This window comes from Haematobia irritans, chromosome 4 (assembly GCF_050003625.1).
Source record: "Haematobia irritans isolate KBUSLIRL chromosome 4, ASM5000362v1, whole genome shotgun sequence".
NCBI classification, from domain to species: Eukaryota; Metazoa; Arthropoda; class Insecta; order Diptera; family Muscidae; genus Haematobia; species Haematobia irritans.
Window position 1 is genome coordinate 223253109 of NC_134400.1, and position 13040 is coordinate 223266148.

The 13040-nt window shown below is 35.0% G+C and overlaps 2 protein-coding genes across 4 annotated transcripts; one reads left to right on the top strand and one right to left on the bottom strand.

Annotated features, from left to right (window-relative positions):
- Positions 1-187: 187 nt before the first annotated feature.
- On the bottom strand, positions 188-3236 carry LOC142233693 (unc-112-related protein-like). 2 transcript variants are annotated; one of them, XM_075304693.1, is made up of 2 exons: positions 2992-3236; positions 188-2880 (listed from the first exon to the last, which is right to left on the bottom strand). In XM_075304693.1, exon 2 carries the CDS (start codon positions 2839-2841, stop codon positions 706-708), a length of 2136 nt encoding a protein of 711 aa, XP_075160808.1. In that variant the 5' UTR covers positions 2842-2880; positions 2992-3236; the 3' UTR covers positions 188-705. The 2 variants fall into 2 exon arrangements, with proteins under 2 accessions (XP_075160808.1, XP_075160809.1); XM_075304694.1 differs by having other exon boundaries at positions 188-2909.
- A 3895-nt stretch (positions 3237-7131) lies between these two features.
- On the top strand, positions 7132-10696 carry LOC142233696 (unc-112-related protein-like). Of its 2 annotated transcripts, none has more exons than XM_075304697.1 (2): positions 7132-7727; positions 7799-10696. In XM_075304697.1, exon 2 carries the CDS (start codon positions 7858-7860, stop codon positions 9991-9993), a length of 2136 nt encoding a protein of 711 aa, XP_075160812.1. In that variant the 5' UTR covers positions 7132-7727; positions 7799-7857; the 3' UTR covers positions 9994-10696. The 2 variants fall into 2 exon arrangements, with proteins under 2 accessions (XP_075160812.1, XP_075160813.1); XM_075304698.1 differs by having other exon boundaries at positions 7132-7492.
- Positions 10697-13040: the final 2344 nt, after the last annotated feature.

Sequence of the window (13040 nt, forward strand, 5' to 3'; positions counted from 1 at the left end):
TTTCTTAAAAATTGCGTTAAAAACTCGAACTGTTTCTCAAGGTCTTCCTTATGAATTCTCCCATTAACGTTATTCTAGAGTCTCACATAGTCGATAACAAACGTTTCCCCGAAATGAATAAACGTCTGAATCCTGGACAAGTCGATTCATCAACATGACTCCCAACACAAGTAATTTAGAAACAAAATTATTTTATATGTTAGTTATTATTAATAGTAATTTTTATTGTTTTGTTATACATAATATATATATTATTAAATTTTATTATATAAAATTACAACAATTGTTTTAAATTAGATAAAATGATACTCATAACACAAAAACATAAAATTATGTTATAGAGTAGGATTAGTTATTGGTTATACTTAGAGATAAAAAGACTGACAAAAATACAAACGTGTTACAAAAAAATAAATTAAGTATTAAAATGGAGACTTGAATTAGTGGAATTTGGGCGTGTTTAAGAATAAAATAGATGTAGGCACGCTTTGGCAATAACATACACACAAGGTCAGAGTGAGTAAATGGGATACTACTTTTTTAACGTAATTCTTTAAGAATTTTATTGTTATTGATTTTTTTCCGTAAAAGAGAAATTCGAAGATTTATTAAGTTCGTTGTTGTCGTAGATATAATGTGCGTTGATGTGGGCGCTTGTGCTAGAAGACGAAAAAATCCGTTGTTCTTGTAAAATACTTTTTGTTTTTAAACCCAGCCTCCCGTTAATTTATGGAACATATCCTCGTTAAGAGTTTGATTATTTTCTTTCGATCGCATTGCCATAAAAATATAACCACCTATAAATTCATGAACAACCTTGCAGTCGGACGATAGACAAGAAAATACGACATTTTCATCATTAAACTGAATCATCATGCATTTTATACCCCAATTCACATTCCATGCTTTCATTGTATTATAACGCCATGTTTTTATGTGATCTCCAGTATTGAGATCCATACGCATAATACGATTGTGCGCCACGCCCAACAGTTCTTCTTTTTTATGACCATCAAATTTAATGACAAACAAAGATACACCAAAGTCGGGCAGTGATTGCCAGGCTTGAATGTATTTCATTTTGGCTTCTATACAAGTAAGTTTTGTTACATTGGCATGTGCCTCCAAAATTCTCATTGCGGCTTTACCCGAGAGTTTTCTCAACATCTTTGGAGAGAGATAGTCTTGGGTATCTATAGTTCGGGGGTCGATGTTAACGGCCGCCTTATTATTAGGTTTTTGAAGATCAAGCAGTGTTTTTATATTGGTCACTTCGGCATCGTATGAACTGTCTGCTAATGATCGCCCTTTTGCTGCTAAACGACAAGCAGCCATCCATTTTGCGTATTGATCTTCTGTCTCACATCTAATCCATACTTCAGTATTAGGGCCGTTGCCCCCTTCTGGTGGCACTTCCAATCGAATAGAGAATTTTTGTTGAGATAAATTTATATCGGGGGTTACTTCGCAACCCCTTAAGTTGATCGTTATAACAGGAGCCCCTCTGCGGGAATCTTCAGCCGTCTTGTACAAATGCAAATGTAAATCGCGATAGGCAAAGAAATATCTTTTATACCCTTTCATGGTGAATTTTCTTGGTTTAAGGAAACGCAAATAATCGGACAACTCCGGAATTTTGGTAATATTGCCATCATGACTAGAGTTGGGCCCTTCGAGCGTTATTTGAAGTTCATTAAGTAACGAATCAACGCCATCATCACCATCATCATTAAAGGTTGAATCCATTCCGGAATCCTGATAGCACTGTGCCTCATTTAGCCGATTGATTTGAAATTGCAAAGCAGCAAACATTAGACTTTCCTCTTCCGAGCAATCGAGTTCTTCATTTAGTATTGACCACTTGGCCTGTTCGTATAATTGGTTGATGCGTACTAAATCATATTTTGGATTTAAATCGAAGAAGGTATAGTACTTGAAACGTAGACACAGTGCATCGTACTCGCGTATACCTTGTTCCATAATAGACAATGATGAATCTAGCCAACCCACATTCATACGGGCTTTTTCAATCAAGCTTTTTGGGCGAACAAGACGAGACCTTACATCTGGACTTGGACATCGAGGGGATGCCGCCAAATTCTCTTGAAAATCGCCCAGGCTTGAAGATGAATCATATGTCCCATAACCATTGCTTGTGTTTTTCCATGTGCCAGTGGGCGACGACATTATGGGCGTTCCCGGAGCAGTGCCCCCTCTTCTAGGTGTAGTATTGTAGGGCGACACTGGAGCACAAAGTAAATTTCCCCCATTCTGTGTTCTATCCAAGCTTCCGCTGCTGCCCCCTTTGTAAGCAGAATTTATTGGAATAAAAGAATTTGTATCTGGTGCTGGTTGTAGATAAACGGTACCATTTGGCTCTGGTATGGCCACTTTCTTCTGCGGATATTTGCCATAGTTCTTTTTCAAATGTTCTGCTTCAAGGGGTTTGCATAAAGACAATTCCTCAGGATGACGAATATCCAAATCTTTGCATAGATTAACTACAGCTGTGAATGTTTTGATGGAAAAATCAACACGACAATCAAGAAAACGCAAATCTGGCAGTTGAACTCTCAATATCTTGTGCATAGGAGTAAAGTGCAACAAACAATCAGCTTGAACACCAACTTGATCCAATGTTGACCTTGTGCGGCTCAGCCAAATATTTCTTTCGGGCCACCACAGTGCATGATCGGACCAATCCTTGGGGTGTTCAGGATCGACTAATTGCAGCATAATTCCTCCAATGTGCTGATCCCCACGAACTCTTAACTGCTTCTCCACTTGGAGATCTGTAATGAAAATTCGGAGATTCCATGTGTTTTCTCCGACGTGAATCATGGTGTCGATTCGTTGCTTCTAGATTAGCCACTTCAGATCCTAAAATAATAAAAAAAATAGATGTTGGGCTACAAAAATTCCAAATTGCTTGTTATCGTCAGCAATAAAATCAGGTTCTATCATTTAAAATAGATTCATTAATTATTTCACCTTCAATCAATTATATCTTTTTTTCACACTTTCTTTGTTGGCTGCAACACCCAATGTAGACTATTCTGAAATCATCAAGATTGATGACGTAAGTGTTATGTTTGTTTATTTTTTGCAGTAAACGCCTTCGCAATTTGCAAAAACAAAGTTAATTTGTTCAATGGTTTTCCTATTAATGTATTTTTTTATTTTGCTTTTGGTTCTTCGATTGTGATTCTCGATTTCAATTTCTTTTTCCTTTTCACACACACACACACTGACAGTCATTTTTCCTAAAAACACTTTTAACTAGCCAACAAATTTACGGCAACAAGTTTGTCGTAGCTTTTTGCGATTCTGACGAATGAACCCAATAAACCACGATAAGTATCAGTTTGAGAATAAGTATCATTTTCAACATAAATTCAACTTGACTTAAAACAGATGACCTTCAATACATTTTTAAATTCTTTGCGAATTAACTCCAAATCGGCAAAATGTTTAAAATGTGTTGAAAATAATTGGAGATAACTTTGACAAAACACTACCTTAAAATGCAACGAAAAAGACATGTGGTTTTCAATACTTCTTTGTGCAACGAAGTTCGTGGAAGAAATAAAACACTATGCAAAAATTTTGATAATTTACTGAAATTACTCAAAATTTTTTATAATAATTGGTAAGTAAAAATAAAACACGAAATGAAAACTTTTGGAAGTCATTAAACTCAAATCTCTTTGCAGAAAACTAACATCTTTGGATGCTGCATTCTTGGAAGCATTAAGGAGATGATCGATGAAAAATGACAGTGGTTTATTGAATAGAGAAAGTTTCCATAAAACAAAGTGCAACCAATTAAACATGGTTTTTATGTTTTCCCTTTCTTTCCCATCTTCTGGATGGAAATACGCATAACATCGATAGTTTAATTTCCATACCTTCATTCATGTTGCTGGAAATTTGTTCTAACTCTTAGCCAGCATGTTCCTTCATAGCAATTATTTCAAATTGACCGAATTTTATAACAATTTTGTGACACCAACGTTCTTGCGGAAATAGAATTTTATTGTTTTCAGTATATTTTGTGGCACGAAATACATGGTCAGTTGGAAGGAATACAAAAATATGGAATATTTTTGACAATAAACTGAAATTAATCCAAGAAAACAACAAAGAAAAGTTTACAGAAAACTTTCAAAGTGCAACTAATTAAAGCGAAGAGCAACAATTCCATATCAAGAACATCAACTTACATCCCGTCATCAGTTTAATTTGTTATTTTGTGAATTCCTATTACTGGAAATCTATTCAAATACGCAGCCCAGCAAGTTCCTCGATAGTAATTTTAACAGTATGTAACACCAACATTATGGCGGAAGTTGAATTATGCATGTAAACATGTTTAAAAATAATGTTTATGATATTTAGTTTTTATTGATAGTTTTATTTATTAATACGTTTAATAAGATAATTATGTTTTGATTGGCATTATATTGTATGACAGCTTTCACTTATATATAATATTATTATATTTGTGGACGAGAAGAAATTAATAAATACAAAATCCCTAGAAATTTGGTATTGACTTTCAGTTAGAACTGGGATTGATATTTATAGAAATGGTGGTTAGAAAATATTCGCAACAATGTTAATTTTTAATTTATCTCACATCGAAAAAATTCAACACATCAACAATAATTTATCAAACAGAAATTATTGAGTAGCGTTCAATTTGAGGATTACAGCAGCGTTACCGTTGGGAATTTTCAAAAAGTGGCACAAAAAGTGGCAAACGTCGAAAAAAGGGGCACAATTATTTTTGAAAAGTGGCACATTCTTTTTATTAACTTATACAAAAAAACTTAAGAAATAAATACTGCTATGAGGTCAAGTTAAAATATATTTTGCGAATTCATACAAATTGGTGAACAAATCCTATTTAAAATTATTTTTTAAGCGTCTATAAAATAATCAGGCCTTTCAATTATATCTTTAAATTTATTTACGATATCAAAATAATTTATATCATCATTGGTTTTTAAGTAATGCGGAACCCCCTTTTCTTCAGTTTTTTGTCATTTATGTCAATTCATGGTAAAATTTGTCCACAACTTTCGGATTGTGATGTCGTTTTGTGACCTATCTATATTGTTTTAATGTTTTTATTATACAAAGAATTTTTATAGTCGATATCTGCTAAATCACGTTTTTACAAATTTTCTTACAAATTTTATGTATATTTGTAATATAATATTTTTGTTAAATATAATTAATAAACAATTTAAGTTAAGCACTATGTTCGATTTTCGAGCTGAAATTTTCGAGGTTACTTTACTAAAACAGTTCAATATAAAGCAGATAAATTAACTCAATAACTCAATCATTTATAATTTTGATTATATCAGGAAAAGTAATCGCGAAAATAAAGTGATTTTCAACTCGAAAACCGAACATAGTACTCACGTTTAGGAGGATTCGCTTTGGAATGTTTTGTTAACGGTATTCATACTTTTGATAATATAAACTAAAAATTTAAGATAAATCTTTGGTATTTGAAAGTGCATTTTGGATCTTTAACATATACTTTCTCTAATTTCTTAGGACACTTTTCTTCCAATTTTTCTCTAATGAGGTAATGCTTCAATACTGTCCACTGTTCCAGCATTCATTTTGAGGAATATAGTAGAATTGGAACAATCTGTCCAAAGGCGATTGCAATTTTTTCTAACTGGGTCCTTATGGGATCCATCATCAATTATTTCCTGCGGTCGTAATACAAACCTTAAACATTTTCATATTTATCCTGATATTTCATGCCACAATAAATTTGGCATATTCAAAGTACGGTTTACCAAATAAGTTGAATCGTAACTGTTCACGTAATAAGAATTAATGAGCGAAGGCTGTTGGTGCACAATATTAAATTTTCTTAATAACACATCTATGGTGATAACTACCCATAATATTTAAACTTTTGAAAAAGTGGCACAAATTATTGGAAAAGTGGCAGAAAATCGTAAAAAGTATCACATTTAGTGGCACAAACAAAAAGTGGCGCAAAAGTGGCACCGCCCAAGAAAAGTGGCAAATTTGCCACTAAAGTGGCACAACGGTAACGCTGGATTACAGTTAGGAAATTATTGCTGAAGGCAGTGTTGCCATCTCCCCAAGGCCGAAAAGCACCAAAAATATATTATAAATTCTAACATACCACCTTCCACCACAAAATCGTTAATTAAATGCTTTACTAAAAAAAAAACTTCCGAAGATGTATTATAGAACTTTTGTTTATTGAATTTTATGAAGTTAAGGGGGGTATTAAGATCGAGTTTAGCTGCTAAAATAGTCATTTTTTCACAATTACTTTTCTTTAATACTTGGCTATACCCCATCAAGTTATAATAAAATTTGCAGCAAATATGCATAATTTTATGCCTTTTTTTTACTGATATAGCTTTCACTTTAGCGACAAACCTCAAACTTAGTACTCACCATTATGAACCGCTATTCAAGAATACACCTTGATGAGTTTTAATGCTTTCGTCCAATTAATTTTGAACAGTGATATTTTTCAACTTTCAAAATATTAATATATGGAAGGAGTCTATTACTTATTTCAGTTGTGTGACTTTCCTACAGAATACCCTAAATAACAATATTAATTAAAAAATAATCAATGCCAACTTCATAACAATCAAATTCTATATTTGGCAATAAATTTGAGTTTCTTCAGCTCTTGAAAGTCTAATCAAAATTTTTGGATCAATTACTTAATACTGTTCAAAATAAAAAAAAGCACCAAAAGCACTAAATGAAAATGCCAGAAAGCACCAAGTTGGTGCTTTTTTTAAATGGCACAAAAAAGGTAATTTGGTGCTTTTTAGAAATCAAAAAGCACTAAATTTGGTGCTAAAAGCATCAAATTGGCAACACTGGCTGAAGGTAATGTCTGGTTTTTGTTGAGAACGCAATTTTCTCAACAATTTCTCAGCTTGAATATTACCATAAGTCTTTGAAAAAAGTTTGAAAAATTGTTGAAATTTAGCATTTTTCAAATGTTTGTGTTTATTGGTTGGCCCAATTTTGGTCCGATCGAACCAAAATGGCAACGCTGCCGTCGTCTAAAAATAGACGAGAGAGAAACGCATTTCTAATTTAAATTAATTAAGAATACCACCTCGCAACCCAGACATATTACATTGATAGCGTTGAAGGCGGTGGTTACAATCGAAAACAAAAATTATACATTTTTTTTGGCGGAGAGAGGAGGATCGTCTCTATAATCTATGGTTTTGGTTACAATTGAAAAGGGCGAGAATACGTCAACAGCCTCACAGCCTCCTACTTGAGTTTTCATTCTTTGCTCTCGATTTGATGTGTGTGACGTTTAGACCATCATTATTTGCCATTTGTTGTTTGTCGTCTGTGTTCGTTGATCGCGTAGTATCTGATTTTTTTGTTTTTGCATACTTGAAGCATAATAAGCAAAACGAGTGTGTGCGTTGTTTTTTATGGAGAGAAGGTAACCTTGGACAGAGGCAATAACCAGCTAAGACTCAACAAGTTATCTTTTCTTCATTGTGCGCTGCATCCCCTTTCCGGGCAGAGTAGGAGTGTATCAAATATTCCATTGTATTAATTTACAGCAGACATTCTTGTACGAATGAAATGATAAGAGTTTTCGCCTGAATTATACAAGCGCCATTATTTTGCCAGAGAGTTGGCGCTGCGCAACTTACTAGTTGTTAGAAACTAATGTAAATTACGTCATCGCTAGCCATTTGGAAATTTGTTTGTAGTCCAACATCTGTGTTTTTGTTTATTTTAGGATCTGAACTATTTTCGTTTTCCTGCGGCTAATCTAGAAGCAACAGATCGATTTAGACCATGATTCACGTCGGAGAAAACACATGGAATCTCCGGATTTTCATAACAGACCTCCAAGTGGAGAAGCAGTTAAGAGTTCGTGGAGATCAGCACATTGGAGGAATTATGCTGCAATTAGTCGATCCTGAACATCCCAAGGATTGGTCCGATCATGCACTGTGGTGGCCCGAAAGAAATATTTGGCTGAGCCGCACAAGGTCAACATTGGATCAAGTTGGTGTTCAAGCTGATTGTTTGTTGCACTTTACTCCTATGCACAAGATATTGAGAGTTCAATTGCCAGACTTGCGTTTTCTTGATTGTCGTGTTGATTTTTCAACAAAGACCTTTGGAGCTGTTGTTAGTTTGTGTAGGGATTTAGATATCCGCCATCCAGAGGAATTGTCATTATGCAAACCATTGGAAGCAGAACATCTAAAGAAGAATTTCGGCAAGTTTCCACCGAAGAAAGTTCCTATTGCCGAACCAAATGGTACTGTCTATTTACAGCCAGCCCCGGACACAAACTCATTTATACCTATGAACTCGTCTTACAAGGGTGGGAGCATTGGCAGCTTAGATAGAACTCAAAATGGTAATTTCCAATGCTCTCCCATGTCTCCATATGGTACTACTCCACGAAGAGGAATGAGTTCGGTGCCAGGAACTCCCAGTTCTCCTACATGGAAGAATAGTAGTAATGGTTATGCTACTTTTGATTCTGGATCAAGTCTGGGGGACTTCCAGGAGAATTTGGCCGCTTCACCTCGTAGTCCAAGTCCGGACGTTAGATCGCGTCTCGTACGCCCCAAGACGTTAATTGAAAAAGCTCGCATGAATGTCGGTTGGTTGGATTCATCGCTATCGATAATGGAACAAGGTATTCGTGAGTACGACACTCTGTGTCTGCGCTTCAAATATTACACCTTCTTTGATTTGAATCCCAAATACGATCAAGTTCGTATAAATCAATTGTATGAACAGGCAAAGTGGGCCATTTTAAATGAGGAGATCGACTGTACAGAAGAGGAGAGTCTCATGTTTGCTGCTTTGCAGTTTCAAATAAATCAGCAGAACGAAACATATCAAGGCTTCGAGTCTCGTATTGGTTCATCCATGTTAGGCAGTGGCGGAGAAGGTGGCACAGATGACGATATTGAGTCAGCTCTCAATGAATTACAAATATCTTTGGAAGGCGGAAAAACCCAAACGGATGGTAATATTACGAAAATTCCGGAACTTACCGACTATCTTCGTTTCCTTAAACCTCGAAAGTTCACATTGAAAGGATACAAACGGTACTACTTTACATATCGCGATCTTCACTTACATCTTTACAAAAGTGCTGAGGAATCAAGAAGAGCACCACCGACCATTACAATAAACCTAAGAGGTTGCGAAGTAACTCCTGACATTGTATTGTCTCAGGGAAAATTTGCCATAAAACTGGAAGTGCCACCAGATACAAACGGTCCAAATAGCGAAGTTTGGATACGATGTGAAAATGAGGACCAGTATGCAAAATGGATGGCTGCTTGTCGTTTAGCAGCTAAAGGACGTTCATTAGCCGATAGCTCGTATGAAACTGAAGTTTCCAATATAAAAACGTTGTTGAATCTGCAAAAGCCTGCTCATGGTGTACCTGTTAATATTGACCCCCGGTCAATTGATACATTCGAATATTTATCCCCAAGAATGCTACGAAAACTATCCAGCAAAGCAGCTCAACGCATTCTGGAAGCTCATGCCAATGTGTCCAAATTGTCCTTGGTCGATGCCAAACTTAAATATATACAAGCGTGGCAATCTCTTCCAAATTTCGGAGTTTCTCTATTCGTTATCAAATTCGATGGACATAAGAAAGAAGAGCTTTTGGGTGTAGCATATAATCGTATTATGCGTATGGATCTAAGCACAGGCGACCACATCAAAACCTGGCGTTACAATAATATGAAGGCTTGGAATGTAAATTGGGGCATAAAATGTATGATGATTCAATTTCACGATGAAAATGTTGTCTTCTCCGTTCAATCGGCCGATTGTAAAGTGGTTCATGAATTCATTGGTGGCTATATCTTCATGTCAATGCGCTCCAAAGAAAACAATCAAACATTAAATGAAGAACTGTTCCATAAACTAACTGGTGGATGGGTATAGAACATATAATTGATAGTTAACGGACATTTTATTTTCGAAGATAGTTAAAATTGGTAGTAAAATAAAAGTGCCAAGCACAAATAAGCGTCTGATTTTTAAATTGACGTGTGTATTAACCAAAACGTATCGTTCAATATTAGATTTATATTAGAATACAATATATATATATGTGTGTGTGTGTGTATAAAATATTATATATCATAATGGAAAATGACAGGGCTACTGGATTTAAAAGAAGCGCTCCCCCTTTTTTTAAATTGGCTAAGTTACAAAACTAATAGAGAGAAACATAATACTGAAAGTAGGACACTTGCTTGGAAATAACTTACATACTTTACCCAGTTATATGTATATTTTCTTATTTAACAAAAATCCTATATATCGCCAAATTTTCACCATGTTGTGCAACACTTGAACTCAGTGAGGTTAATGTAAAATCGGATAATGGAGAATCTTCGCTTTCACGACTTCAAAAAAAGAACTCAACAAAATCAATGGCATTATGTAGCTAATTAAATTAAAATACAGATAATAAGCTAATGATATGTTAACCAGATATTTAATATTTTATTGTATAAAATATATGTATGTATGTTTCGCTAACAGTCCAATGAATGTTGTCAAGGCAAGATATTTTTTATTTAAATGTGTTTTCTTTTTTTTTCAATGAACTACGCTAATAAATTATTACCATTGAAAATAATAGTGTTTAATTTTAAATCTTGCGGTTACCTCCTTCATGCAAGAAGGAAACCAGAACAAAAGGAAAACCCCAATACCAACGGTTCGAACTCACCAGTCATTAGATATGTAAGCGGTTAATATTATGTGTCCTTATAGGAACTTAAGTATTATCGACACGTCTTCTCCAAATCGCTTCAACCACACAATAGACAAGCAACACACAATGGAGTAACAGAACACGGTCAGTCATTTCTTTGTGAAGTTCCACATTGTTTTTTTCTGAAAACAGGATCTAAGATTGGTGTAGTATTTGTCATTATTCTATAGTGTTTTGAAAAGACTGTGACTTTCTGGTGGTTCTTGTTCAGTATCAAGGTCTCACCTCGTTGTAAGATATAGTCCGAACATGGCAATTGGTGGTCTTTTTTCTCTCTTGCGAATTGAACGTCAATAAATGAATAAAGGTTCGTATGTACGTTTGTTTTAAGTTGCAAATACATATGTCCATATATATATTTTGTCAGAATTTGGAGTTGCTGGAAAGCCTATTTCATTGATGCGACATGGTTTTTAATTTGTCCTATTTCTTTTAAATTGTATTGTATTTGTCATTATCCAAAAAGTATATAAAGGGTGATTCTTTTGAGGTTAGGATTTTCATGCATTAGTATTTGACAGATCACGTGGGATTTCAGACATGGTGTCAAAGAGAAAGATGCTCAGTATGCTTTGACATTTCATCATGAATAGACTTACTAACGAGCAACGCTTGCAAATCATTGAATTTTATTACCAAAATCAGTGGCAGAAAATCCGCTTTTTTATCGACAAATTTTGTTCAGCGATGAGGCTCATTTCTGGTTGAATGGCTACGTAAATAAGCAAAATTGCCGCATTTGGATTGAAGAGCAACCAGAAGCCGTTCAAGAACTGCCCATGCATCCCGAAAAATGCACTGTTTGGTGTGGTTTGTACGCTGGTGGAATCATTGGACCGTATTTTTTCAAAGATGCTGTTGGACGCAACGTTACGGTGAATGGCGATCGCTATCGTTCGATGCTAACAAACTTTTTGTTGCCAAAAATGGAAGAACTGAACTTGGTTGACATGTGGTTTCAACAAGATGGCGCTACATGCCACACAGCTCGCGATTCTATGGCCATTTTGAGGGAAAACTTCGGAGAACAATTCATCTCAAGAAATGGACCGGTAAGTTGGCCACCAAGATCATGCGATTTGACGCCTTTAGACAATTTTTTGTGGGGCTACGTCAAGTCTAAAGTCTACAGAAATAAGCCAGCAACTATTCCAGCTTTGGAAGACAACATTTCCGAAGAAATTCGGGCTATTCCGGCCGAAATGCTCGAAAAAGTTGCCCAAAATTGGACTTTCCGAATGGACCACCTAAGACGCAGCCGCGGTCAACATTTAAATGAAATTATCTTCAAAAAGTAAATGTCATGGACCAATCTAACGTTTCAAATAAAGAACCGATGAGATTTTGCAAATTTTATGCGTTTTTTTTTTAAAAAAAGTTATCAAGCTCTTAACAAATCACCCTTTACATACATACATATCATTTTCACTTCAAATGAATCCTTTTACAAATTCTGATTAAAAATAACGTTACTTTAATTTTTTTCAATGAGTGTTTATTCATCAATAACTATCATGTCCCCTTCAAAGGAATTTCTTTCAGATAAAATGATTAGTGCTACCTCAAATCACTTCTGAAACGCACTTTTTGGTACTGTTACAATTTTTTATATGCTCAATCGTAGAAAAAGGCATTCCTTCCATCGGTGTCTTCCATTTTGGAAGGAAAATCAGCGTAGGCCAAGACCAGGCCTTTGAGCCTGAGTCTGGATCGTCATTAACAATGTTCAAGAGCTTCTGAGCGACGCCCATGCGATGTTGTTTTTGTTCAAAATATTGCAATTTTAGAACAATCTTTGTTGTTGTTGATATCAATGGAGGATGTTTTTTCGCCCAAATTAATTACCTTTGTGATCGTATGTTTTTACTGTAAAGGAATCTTCCACTTAGAGCCTCATTTTTCTATTTACCTATTTTTTGTTTACACGTCAGATGTTGCAGTTTTTACTCGGTTTTAACTTTTAGAAACCCCTGTTTATCTTAAAAAATTTACACACGATCACCAAAATGGGCAAGTATACCTATAACGAAGGTTGTTTGTCCCATAAAATATTAAACAAAACTAAAATTCATTGTCTAAGGCGGATTTTATTACACACTGGTTTATATGGGGGCCATAACAAAAACATTGTAATGATTCGTTTAGGCGGATTTGATAATAATTGAGCCCCTACAAGCTCAAGAACTAGCTATATCAAAAACAAAAT